The sequence below is a fragment of the Panulirus ornatus genome, chromosome 22 (assembly GCF_036320965.1).
Source record: "Panulirus ornatus isolate Po-2019 chromosome 22, ASM3632096v1, whole genome shotgun sequence".
NCBI classification, from domain to species: Eukaryota; Metazoa; Arthropoda; class Malacostraca; order Decapoda; family Palinuridae; genus Panulirus; species Panulirus ornatus.
In genome coordinates this window covers 10,475,641-10,488,017 of record NC_092245.1, presented here as the reverse complement: position 1 = coordinate 10,488,017, position 12,377 = coordinate 10,475,641, and the positions used below count along the sequence as shown (strand labels likewise).

The 12,377-nt window shown below is 41.0% G+C and overlaps 1 protein-coding gene and 1 long non-coding RNA gene across 2 annotated transcripts in view; one reads left to right on the top strand and one right to left on the bottom strand.

The window, feature by feature from the left end:
* The window catches only part of LOC139756540 (uncharacterized), a 47,898-nt gene extending 37,771 nt beyond the window's left edge, over positions 1 to 10,127 (bottom strand). Inside the window, exon 1 of the long non-coding RNA XR_011714375.1 lies at positions 9,988 to 10,127. This is a non-coding gene — a long non-coding RNA (uncharacterized lncRNA). The remainder of the gene's footprint in view (positions 1 to 9,987) is intronic.
* Positions 8,466 to 11,909, top strand: LOC139756539 (larval cuticle protein A3A-like). The gene is made up of 4 exons (XM_071676096.1): positions 8,466 to 8,630; positions 10,109 to 10,180; positions 10,395 to 10,574; positions 11,068 to 11,909. The coding sequence occupies exons 1-4, from the start codon at positions 8,481 to 8,483 to the stop codon at positions 11,146 to 11,148; spliced, it is 483 nt and encodes a 160-aa protein (XP_071532197.1). The 5' UTR covers positions 8,466 to 8,480; the 3' UTR covers positions 11,149 to 11,909.
* The last annotated feature ends 468 nt before the right edge of the window (positions 11,910 to 12,377 follow it).

The window sequence follows — 12,377 nt, the reverse complement described above, 5'->3', positions numbered from 1 at the left end:
CGTCTTCTATCTCATTCTTGTATCTACCCTGACGATGAGATCATTACACGAAAGTCGCCACCCCACCACACATAAAATGACAACTCCTCCCCCCGCATGAGCGCGAGGTAGCGCTAGGAAAACACAACAAAGGCCACATTAGTTCACACTCAGTCTCTAGCTGTCATGCATAATGCACCGAAACCACAGCTCCCTTTCCACATCCAGGCCCCACTAAACTTTCCATGGTTTACCCCAGACGCTTCACATGCCCTGGTTCAATCCATTAACAACACGTCGACCCCGGTATACCACATCGTTCCAATTCACTCTATTCCTTGCACGCCTTTCACCCTCCTGCACGTTCAGGCCCCGATCGCTCAAAATCTTTTTCACTCCATCTTTCCACCTCCAATTTGGTCTCCCACTTCTCCTCGTTCCCTCCACCTCTGACACATATATCCTCTTTGTCAATCTTTCCTCACTCATTCTCTCCATGTGACCAAACTATTTCAAAACACGCTCTTCTGCTCTCTCAACCACACTCTTTTTAGTACCACACATCTCTCTTACCCTTTCATTTTAAATATATATATATATATATATATATATATATATATATATATATATATATATATATATATTTTTTTTTTTTTTTTTTCATACTATTCGCCATTTCCCGCGATAGCGAGGTAGCGTTAAGAACAGAGGACTGGGCCTTTGAGGGAATACCCTCACCTGGCCCCCTTCTCTGTTCCTTCTTTTGGAAAAAAAAAAAAAAAAAAAACGAGAGGGGAGGATTTCCAGCCCCCCGCTCCCTTCCCTTTTAGTCGCCTTCTACGACACGCAGGGAATACGTGGGAAGTATTCTTTCTCCCCTATCCCCAGGGATAATATATATATATATATATATATATATATATATATATATATATATATATATATATATATAGGAAAGGATCACAATTTTGCGCGTGATCAAGATATTCCTATGAGTCCCAGGGAAAATTAAACACGATAAGTTCCCAAGTGCACTTTCGTGTAATAATCACATCATCAGGGGAGACACAAGAGAGAAATACAAGTCAGTTGATATACATCGAAGAGACGAAGCTAGGACGCCATTTGGTAAACATGTGATTGTCCAAATATACAACGTTGTATATTTGGACAATCACATGTTTACCAAATGGCGTCCTAGCTTCGTCTCTTCGATGTATATCAACTGACTTGTATTTCTCTCTTGTGTCTCCCCTGATGATGTGATTATTACACGAAAGTGCACTTGGGAACTTATCGTGTTTCATTTTCCCCGTGGACTCATAGGAATATATATATTATACAGGGTTCCCACTCTTTTACTGACATAAAATTCAAGACTTTTTCCATGATATTTCCAGGATCTGTAAATGTCTTCCACGATATTTTCTACAGGGTTTTCAGCCCACTTAATCTTAAATGGACTTCAATGGACAAACCATCTGGATAACACTGATCATTGGTTTGTGTTTGTTCTATTGAACACATTTATAACTTCGTTACCATGTTAGTTTAATGATTTAGGATTGGACTTGTATTGACAGGACTATCAAGAGCTTTCTGTATGAGGCTGGCTTTCAATGCTTTATAAGCCACAAGATGACCAATATGCATGATACAGAAATTTTCTGACTCAGCACTGTGACTAAGGCCAATTACCTAAAATACTGGAAATCTATAGCATTCAAAGGATTTCCATAAAGATCACCATTATTCTAAGTTTGGTAAAAATTCATTTTCATTAACCATACTCTCAATTCTTGATGTTAATAAATACATGATGCTACTTCTTGGATAATAACAAACTTATGACTCAGAACTTCAACTAGTTTTCAATGGTTAGTGTCTTCCTATTGTACATGTATATTCTATATTCTTTATAAATTATTACTTGGACAATGTGCACTTTTTTCAGCATATTTTTTGGCTTAATTATGATGTTTTTAGGGTGATTTTTCAACACGGTATTTTAGGGTATACTACTAACCTTCAGGGTTTTTTCAAAATCATCTTCTATCTATAAATCATTATCTAAGTCTGGAGAAATGTCAGTTGCATCACTGTCGTTTGATTCACTTCCTGACATGTAGAAAACTTCTGTTGAACAGTCTTCATCCAGAAGGTCCATAGATGCCCACTGAGGGGCAGAGTCATACATTCTATTGTAGCACGAGGAACTGTAGCCATAATCTACATATTTGTAGAAGTGAAAAAAATCTTCACCAAATTTCAGCCTATGGCTGTACTGAATAAAAATGCCAATCCATTCAGACAAAGAGTTAATCCATCTTGGCGTAAAGGAGAAAAGTCTTAGATTAGGATTCCCTTCCACAATGTCAACAACTTGTTTTGGACTCAAATAAAAAGCCCTTTCAATTTTTAAAGATTCAATAATTTTAGCGTTAGCTATTTCCTTGCAACATTCATCCGTAACTTCCTCTGAAAATTGTTTTTCTCTTGTTACAATTCTTGGTTCCAATTCAATGCTAACTAAACGCTTTGAAAGTAAACATGCGATACTTATGAAAATTTCGCAATCTTTGAACGTATTTGTATTTAACGATATTGCATTGGGAAAAAGAGACTTTAACCCAATATGAGTCAATAAGAGTTGACTTGGCAAATGTGAAGCACGTTTTTTCAAAAAATTGGCCATCACGATCATCATTAACCATTGCTTTCATTACTCCATAACAGATGTGAGCAAGCGCTATCGAGACCGCGATTTCAGTTCGATTCGTACCATACATATAACTCGCTCCACAAAAAAGCCGCAATGTAACAATAAAGTATATTCAGGGTACGAAAGCGAGGGACGAATGAGGCCCAAGGGAAGTAACCTTTTCCTAACTTCCGTTTCAATGGTTTTTCCTGGACATTTTCAATTTTATGCGTTTTCCAGGCCTTTTCCCGCCCGGGAGCACCTCAAATAAAATTCCCGGGTTTTTCCCGTTTTCCCGGTCTGATCAAGTATTTGCTAAAAACTAAAACACGAAAGGAGAGAGCTTGACTTTGTATCAAGTAACAGCAATCCTCAAGATAATCAGCTAAGATCATGTTCAACAGTGATCTGAAATATTCAGATGAAGGCTGATAAATAGCAGGGGAAGGCTGAGGCCACCTTTACACTGCTCTTGCTACCAGTGAAAACATTTTCAAAGCGTTTACCCAATTATGGAATGAGTCAAAACTGATTAAAAGAGCTATAATATAACGTCTTTAAACCTGGATATATCCAAGACAGTTACCGGATCACCAACTCTAACATTTCAGAAAAAAAAAAATGTCAACCACATGAAGGAAACCTTCAACATCCCGGGTCGTCAGGTATTGTGGAAGTTCCACAGCAATCAAAATGAAGAGCAATGTTGAGCCCAATACAAGCCAGAGGGTGACGGTACACACCCTTGTAGCACCATCCTCCACACTCCATAGTGCAAAGCGACGTCCTGGTGACCCTTTACACAAATGTTTGTCTTTAATGAAGCATCACAGAACGCACTAAACATCATTGTGTTCCATCTCGTTTATTTCATTTCATAAGGACCAAGTGCGTCAGTCTTGCATGAAACAATCCACATCATGGTAGGCTCAACATGCACCAATAGGTCGGCGCTTTACTATCATGGAGAACATGTCGCTCTTATGTCTGGCACTCAACTTCCATATGATGGCAAAAACTGGGACAGCCAATGGTCCGTCAAACTACAGACAATTTACACAGAATACAATGTCTAAACTGACCACAGGAGTTGTGATGAAGAACTGAAAGAAAACGATAAAATAATGGAGCCAAGGTAGGAGGTGGAGAGAGAGGGCTGCGTGGTTGAAAAATATCTGCATGTTGTGTTCAGGTCAGACCAGGACTGCCTGGCAACTTCTCAAATGCAGGCAGGATGGGTAAATTAGGTGAGGGCCAACCTGGAAGGATGTACGATAACAAAAGGATCCGCAAAGCTTTTCTTCTTATTCAGTAAAGCTTAAAATTATTAATTTCTGGTGATACTGTTTTATGGTTAGTTAGTCTCTGGATGTTTAAGTTCTTTGTTTACCACCAAAGCAACTTGAGTATCGCTCAAATTGATCTTTTTAACCAGAATTCGTTCATGCTTGAGGATACAGTAGCCAGAGACGAGCGAGTGTTGCGTTAGAACTAAGGAAAGTGAGCCTAACATGATATATAGAGCGATGAGGGGCTTGGTCATCACTACAGGACTGCTACCATACACGTGTCACTGTACGTACACTGGAGGCCACGAAGCACGCTCACTGCCCTGTATCACAAAGACAGTAGGAAAGACCTGAACCCTAGAGGCAAGACCTGAACCCTAGAGGCAAGACCTGAACCCTAGAGGCAAAACCTGAACCCTAGGGGCAAGACCTGAACCCTAGAGGCAAGACCTGAACCCAAGAGGCAAGACCTGAACCCTAGAGGCAAGACCTGAACCCTAGAGGCAAGACCTGAACCCTAGAGGCAAGACCTGAACCCAAGAGGCAAGACCTGAACCCTAGAGGCAAGACCTGAACCCTAGAGGCAAGACCTGAACCCTAGAGGCAAGACCTGAACCCAAGAGGCAAGACCTGAACCCTAGAGGCAAGACCTGAACCCTAGAGGCAAAACCTGAACCCAAGAGGCAAGACCTGAACCCTAGAGGCAAGACCTGAACCCAAGAGGCAAGACCTGAACCCTAGAGGCAAGACCTGAACCCTAGAGGCAAGACCTGAACCCTAGAGGCAAGACCTGAACCCAAGAGGCAAGACCTGAACCCTAGAGGCAAGACCTGAACCCAAGAGGCAAGACCTGAACCCTAGAGGCAAGACCTGAACCCAAGAGGCAAGACCTGAACCCTAGAGGCAAGACCTGAACCCAAAAGGCAAGACCTGAACCCAAGAGGCAAGACCTGAACCCTAGAGGCAAGACCTGAACGCCAACACAACTAGAGCACCTGTGGCAGGAGAGAGTGTGCTCCACCTAACATCCTACAGACCCGGCGTTTGGAGTGTGACACAATAGGTGGTGGCAGGACACAATTAAGGGACTGATGAAAACAAACTTGTTACTAAACTTTCTCAAACGTTTAGATATTCAGAATTACGAGAAGAGATCTGCTACAGTTATCGAGATCAAAGTCGTGAGTGAGGAAGGCCATGACGTGCAGCAAAACACGTTGCTAAACTTATGACCAAGTGCCTGATATTACTGGATTATCTTGATGAAGATATTACTAGATTATCTTGATGAAGATATTACTAGATTATCTTGATGAAGATATTACTAGATTATCTTGATGAAGATATTGCTGGATTATCTTGATGAAGATATTACTAGATTATCTTGATGAAGATATTACTGGATTATCTTGACAAGATGAAAAAAGTATTGGTCTACGACAAATAGTGGAATCCTAATTAGTTTTCTTATTATGTCAAAAGCCCAAGTCACAGCCAGTTTTCATGGGAAACAGGCCTTAATTAAAATATAAAAATGATCAAACATAAGATGTTAAAAAGATAATAATATTCGAGTTTTTGAGGGAGCGGTAAACCTAAGGCAGGTCTAATGTGTTGCTCTGAGAGAGTCAATAGCTTGAGAGGGTGGCAGTGTGTGGGGACGACACAGGTTACCAGAGTAATCATGTTAGTAGCTTGCCCAGGATTGTGTGGCCAACCGAACAATGGGCACCAACTGCCAAGTCTCGCAAGGAAAAAGGCGAGTAACATAAGCAGAAAGAAAGAGAAACAACACAGCGGTGTAAGGCAAATGGGTCAAGTTTAAATGCCAGCAAAGGAAAGTTGACAAATCAATTCTGTCTAGGTCTGGCTTTAGAAAGTATACAGAACGAGGCAGAGCCACTCCTGCCGAGACACCTGCACTCTATACACTGATGAATCAAGCTTTTGTATAACTAGAGGAACGTGTCTGAAGATCTTCAGCATCTCAACAATATTCTCAGTTTCATTAAGGCAGATTCATCCATATGTGTGACAATCAAGTTTTCCTCTAAGAAAGTGAAAATCCTAGTCAAATGTGAAACTCTTCCAAAGAGTGGAGGATTCCTATTACATATTAGGTGTAATTGTGGTACCAAATGTGATTACCGCCTCCACTGCTGGGAATATCAAGCCATCAAAGATGGTAAAGTTGTGGATATCTTAAGAAAAAGAGGGATTTACTGAGTCTGGGTAAGTTCAAGTTAAGGACTGTAATACGTAACGATACGTTCATTCTAGCACTTGAATATAAGAACCTTTATTGGACACGCGACTAAAGGTTTCATCTGCTGTGCCGACATGTTATAAGGTGTAATACTTGATACCGAGAGCTGGCTCATGTCAACCTTCTCCTCACTGTGGCCTGCTGTTGTAATCATGGGTGCTAAGGGTAAGGCCGTTGCTGTCACAAGTGTTGTCATCCTATACATAATCATGAAACATTTTGTGAGAGGGTACTGTCAGAGCACACGTGTTGTTGGTGTACGTTGTTGTGCTACCCTGTGTGCTGTTGGCACTCGAGGGTTGTGAAAGTGAATGTTGTTAAGGTTTCACTCTGGAGAAAACTTATTGTGTTAGTGTTAATCCCAGGTGTTGAGGCAGGACTCATGCGATAGGCTGGAGAATCCAGTTCACAGGAAGTGTTTTGGGACACAGTGGGTCTCGTATCTTTCGCCTTTTCTACGAGGGACCAGTTGCCCCTCATGGCTGACATAGGGGTAGTCTTCCCCAAAGGACTTCCCCTAAATGGTAAACCTACTCAGGAGAAATCTTCCCTCAGGGGTAACCTTCCCCACGGGACCTTCCAACAAGGTTGATCCTCCTAGGAAATCTTCCCAGGGGTAACCTTCCCTAAGGTCAACCATCCCCCAGGAACAATTTTCTCACTAGGGGTAATCCTCTCCTGAGATAACCTCCCCCTTGGGTTACCCTCTCCAGTGGTAACCCTCTGAAGTATATATATCCGTGAAGACTGCTGAGGACTCACTCACTTCAAAGTTTCATGTTGGTAATTTCAAGAGAATAACAATCCTAAACAATCAGGTTCTAACCATACTGTTCACACCAACCTACAATAACACTGCCCTCTCCCCACCTACGTGCCACCAGCTAAGGCCAGAATCACGTTTCTTTGTCCTGATCATAATCTTCCCATACAACTGGCTGGACTATCAATACCACACGTGAAAAACTTTAACCATATTTTCCTCCAGTTTTTAGGAACAAATGTAAATCAATGAATGTCCCAACAAAATGTTTTAATGACAAGTGTATAATAAGATCCAGTCACCTTTAGAAATCTGTATGGCCAAAATCAATCTAGTTTTTTAACTTAATACATCATTGAAATTTTCCTTTTTTATTTGAAATTTTCGCCAATTACTCATCTTCTGTGATATATGCATATCATGAATAAATTTGACGCTCACATATTGAAAGCTTACAATAAAATTGTCTTAGCACCAACAACCAAGGACAAATATAAACAAAATCAGGAAAGTCTTATTTTCCTGCAGTAATAATCCTCGGTGGTTTATTTTAAGTTTCATGTTATTCATTGTAGTCCAGACAGCAACGGGGAAGTCAACGTTTTTTGTTAGTTTTTCAGTGAACAAAATAGCCTTGTGGTATTGTTTACATATTTTTTCACGAAAAAAATGAGAAAAAAAATCAAAGCAATGATTATGTTTCCAACATTTAGTAATGATATAATCAATATAAACTTACAAAAAAACTGACATTATACAAAAATAAAGAAAACCGAGAATCTTCTCTTCAAGCTAATGAATGAGAAACAATAACTTCTTTGAGGAAGACCAGGAAATGTAATATTGTCTCATTATTAAGTGCATCTCGCCATCTTAGGGAAGATGAAGTCCACGGTAAAGATCTGGTGTCTTATGGACAATGTGGACAAATTACATATTACAAAGACCAGTGCAAAGGTCAGAGGAATACTGTGAAAGTCTGATGTAAGGCATGAGGCAGAGCTGACCTTTAAACACACGTAGGGTGGGTGGGAGGGGGGGGGGTCTGATTCCCTGGGGGGGGGGGGGGGGGGGGGGGGGGGGGGGGGTCTGATTCCTGAGCCAGGCTTTGTTGGATGGTGGTGTTCAAGCAGCCAGCCAGCCCCTCCTAGTGTACCGCTCACTCGGCCTTGAATCATCACACACATTACTTTCCTTACAAACCTGCCTCATCTGTATTCTATAAATTATTATTATCATTATTACAGAATTAATAATACTAATATTGTTGTTATTAATGTTTACACTTATAGGGCGTCACGAACGATGATAAAAATTGTAAGACACGATACCACATGAATACATGACTCGTAACGACACACAAACTCGTTTATAAATACGTAAAGTAGTTTTATCTTGACATTATGTAATACAATGTTTCTGTGCCATTCTGATGTCGATTTATGAAGGGGACTGAACCTGCTGCATGACAGGTGAAGCCACATGGAGAGAGAGTCTCCGGCAGGTCAGGTCACCTACATCAAGTCAGCGAGCGACCCCGGGTATATAACGGGCGATGCAGCACGCCAGTCAGTCAGTAGTGACCCAGCAGCTGACGACACTCCCTCCTCATCCAACTCTCACAACATGAAGGTAAGTTGTTACTGATCAAGAGAAGGCCAACATTAACTTGCACACTGACTCACACTTATTAACCCGATCTACTGCCTTCTAAGTGTAACGTAATCACTACTTGATTTTCTAAATCATTTATAAATTCAGTCGTCCGTTTCTACGTGTCCATCCAGAAAATAATAACAAAAGAGACGACACAGAGTGCCTATGTAGATGAGATACAAAACAACTTTACCTTCCCAGTGATGTACGACATACTACTGCCGAATCTTCGGACGTAATATCTACAAGGTAATGTCTTTCTTCTTGATAAGACTCTCACCGTTCACTCTCACGTACTGTGACACTACCAGTGGCAGCTGGCATCGTCCCTAAACCGTCGCCAAAGTAAGCAAGACAAAAGAGTCTGCTGACAAATACTAGCATAGCCAGCCTTCAGGGACGTGGATAAGGACATATTTAAGCAAGCTGTTTATATCCTACATAAGCTAAACTACATCATACTACTTCTCAAGGTTGGTCAACGCACCTAAAAGTGTACAAACAGCTAAATGAAAAGGTCTGACTAAAGGTGAGCGACAAAGATGGAGGAAGAATTAAGAGAGCTGAGTTACAGGGAAACACTACAGCACTTCATAAATTGATCAACCATGGAAAAGAGAAGAGCGAAGGGTAAATTAATCATAACCTTTAACCACAGAACATAACATGTTTAGATAGAACAACCAGAGGACACAACATGCAGGATGGAACAACCAGAGGACATAACATGCAGGATAGAACAACCAGAGGACATAACATGAAAAGAAACCCATTAAAAAGTATTAAAAATACTTTTATAGAATAGAAATGGTGGATGAATGAAATAATAAAGTGAACGAGCATACGGTAAATATGGACACCACACATTAATCAAAGAAGTCGTATGATTGTAGATAATGCTCAAGTGGTGGGACCGCTCCTGCCTGCCTGGCCGTACAGTAGACATGTGTATCACAAACACACGTGCTGATACTCCGAGCCTGACCCTCCGCCTCACAACGCCACTGTAACACTCACGCCACGTACACGTCCTACCCTCTCTAGGTAACCTGTGTCCTCAGTACCTGAGACTAACTCTACTGTCACCACCAACAAACCTCACGCTGCCCCTCACTTTACTATCACCGCCCCTCACGCTCTACTATCACCATCACTCACACTCTTGTCAGTGACTGTCATTGTAGACTGTCAATGAAGATATAACTGTCATTCCGGTGTTAGAGGTGTTAAGTTAGGTGTAGTATGAGCGTCAAGACAAACCATAGAATCAGTGTGATATAGTAACACTGCAACATTCACCTCATGATGAACGAAAGAGAAAATGAATCGTTACCTTGTGAGAACGATCATATATGTTGTTGGGTATGGTAGGGCCTCCCTCTACTGATGGTGTTAGCCGTCCGTTGAGGCCGTGCCTAGTAGATCGTGACCACTGGTGTCTGTCTTCCCCTCAGGTCCTGGTGTTGCTCTGCCTGGTTGGCGTGGCTCTGTCCGCACCTCAACAACTACGGGAGCTGGAAGAACAAGTAGGTTCTGCTCACCCTTATGTGCATAATTACAACATAGTCATAATAACACTAAGTAATGTAGTAGTATCTGATGACTATAATTCTCGTGTTTTACTCACACCATTTTATAAGTATAAATTTCTATGACTTATACTCACGTCTTTTCATAAGTAAAAATGTTGAAATCTTGTTTGGTATATATCTTACCAAATAACGGCCGGATATGTTCCAGGTTCAACCCGTGCCATACAACTTTAACCTAGACGTTGCTGACGACCCAACTACTAACTACCAGGCTCGGGCAGAGAGTCAGGACGGAACTGGTTTTGTAGAAGGTTTTTACTCATGGGTGGCACCTGACGGGTTCAAGTACACCGTCACCTACACTGCTGACGGAGAAAATGGCTTTGTGGTAAGACTTCTTCCACCGCTCAATCACTTAACAGTTACCTTACGTGTGATGATGTTAACTTGATTTACCTCCTCATAATGTAACAAGAACCTGGGAACACAACATTACACACGGTGTACAGGGACCAGGGAACACAACATTACACACGGTGTACAGGGACCAAGGAATACAACCTTACACATGGTGTACAGGGACCAGGGAACACAACCTTACACATGGTGTACAGGGACCAGGGAACACAACCTTACACAACCTTACTTGGTGTACAGGGACCAGGGAACACAACCTTACACTTGGTGCACAGGGACCAGGGAACACAAGGTCTGTATAAGGACTAGGTTCATGACACTTGGGCAAGAAGTGTCATGATCCACATGCATGAAGTACTGAGGTTAAGTTTAATGTTGGAAAGTTCCTGAGCTACAAGCACATAGTGTGAAAGCTTCAGCAGAGGTGAGGGTGTTTTTGCTGTAATATCTTGTTCATGTTTCAGGCGGAGACTACAAAGGAAGAATCTGGCATCAATGTCATTATCCCGGTTCACAAGCCAATTGAAGGGGATCAGCGTGGGTAACAACGCCCACCACTTGTATCCAACAATTACGTCAATGGAAATTCACATATGATACGGATGTTACTCATTACTGTTAATTAAGCCTATATGATGGATGCCTCACGTCTCTGTATAGCTGTGGGTCTGCGTTGGTTCCCTAAAAGGTTTATGCTAATGGCAAGAAAATCTTCATTAGCAGAGGTGTGTGAGCAACAACCTTGCTGTAGTAGTAGTAAGCTTCGGGCAATAGACTTTGTTGACGACCATATTTGGGATGATCATTGGTTCGTGTGTACGTTTGTTACATCTCGTGGTGGTCTGGCCACACCATATACAACATACTTCATGTCTTATAGCAACAAGTCCACAACATTGTTCTCTTTCTTCATGTATATATTGTATATAAATCATGACGTCATTCATGACAAAGTAACTGTTGAAACACTTTCTTGGCCCACACAACTGGTAGGCTGGCTTTCTTAAATCTTCCAATATTCTTAATATTCATATAGAAGTAAGTCAGAATTTGTTATACATCTAACGATTAGCATGATCTTCAATCTTCTTTTTTCTTTTTTTTTTGCTGTATTTTGTATCACTTATACATGAACTTGTTTCCTTGAATTCCTGACGTCCTGATTAGCATGTGCCACAGTGACAGTGTCCTGCACTCATATCTTAGCGGGACCTGGCTCCCCTACCCCGCCTCACACCCAGTCTGCCTCGACGGTCCGCCTAGTGCTCATATTGTTACTTAGTACAAATAAATATTGGCTTGAATACGCGTCATCTTTCAATTTCCTACCACACACACACACACACACACACAAATATATATATATATATATATATATATATATATATATATATATATATATATATATATATATATATATATATATATATATATATATCGTTTTAGGCTTTTGAGTATTCAAATTACAAGGACGACGTTAGTAAAGGATGCAGTATGAAAATAACGCTTCAAGATATAACAAAGAATAAAGTTATAGTGTTATTTGTGCAATCATGTGCGTATGATATACGATATGATCAAGTGTTTACAAAAGTGCGCAAAGAAGAAAGATCAAGATGTTAAGCTGAGTGTATAATACGAGCGCCTCCCTCGCCCTAGTCAGGGATGTAAACAGTTCACAATAAACAAGGTTCCAGCGTTGAGCCGTGTGATACACATGTCAACCACAATGTTAGTGATGATGATGATCATGATGAGAACACATGTACACTAC

Bases quoted from the DNA above. Each gene is read 5' to 3' on its own strand.
- LOC139756539 (XM_071676096.1), top strand. From the start codon at position 8,481: ATGGAGAGAGAGTCTCCGGCAGGTCAGGTCACCTACATCAAGTCAGCG. The intron at 8,631-10,108 runs GTAAGTTGTTAC...TCTTCCCCTCAG, and splicing joins CCAACTCTCACAACATGAAG to GTCCTGGTGTTGCTCTGCCT. The intron at 10,181-10,394 runs GTAGGTTCTGCT...GATATGTTCCAG, and splicing joins TACGGGAGCTGGAAGAACAA to GTTCAACCCGTGCCATACAA.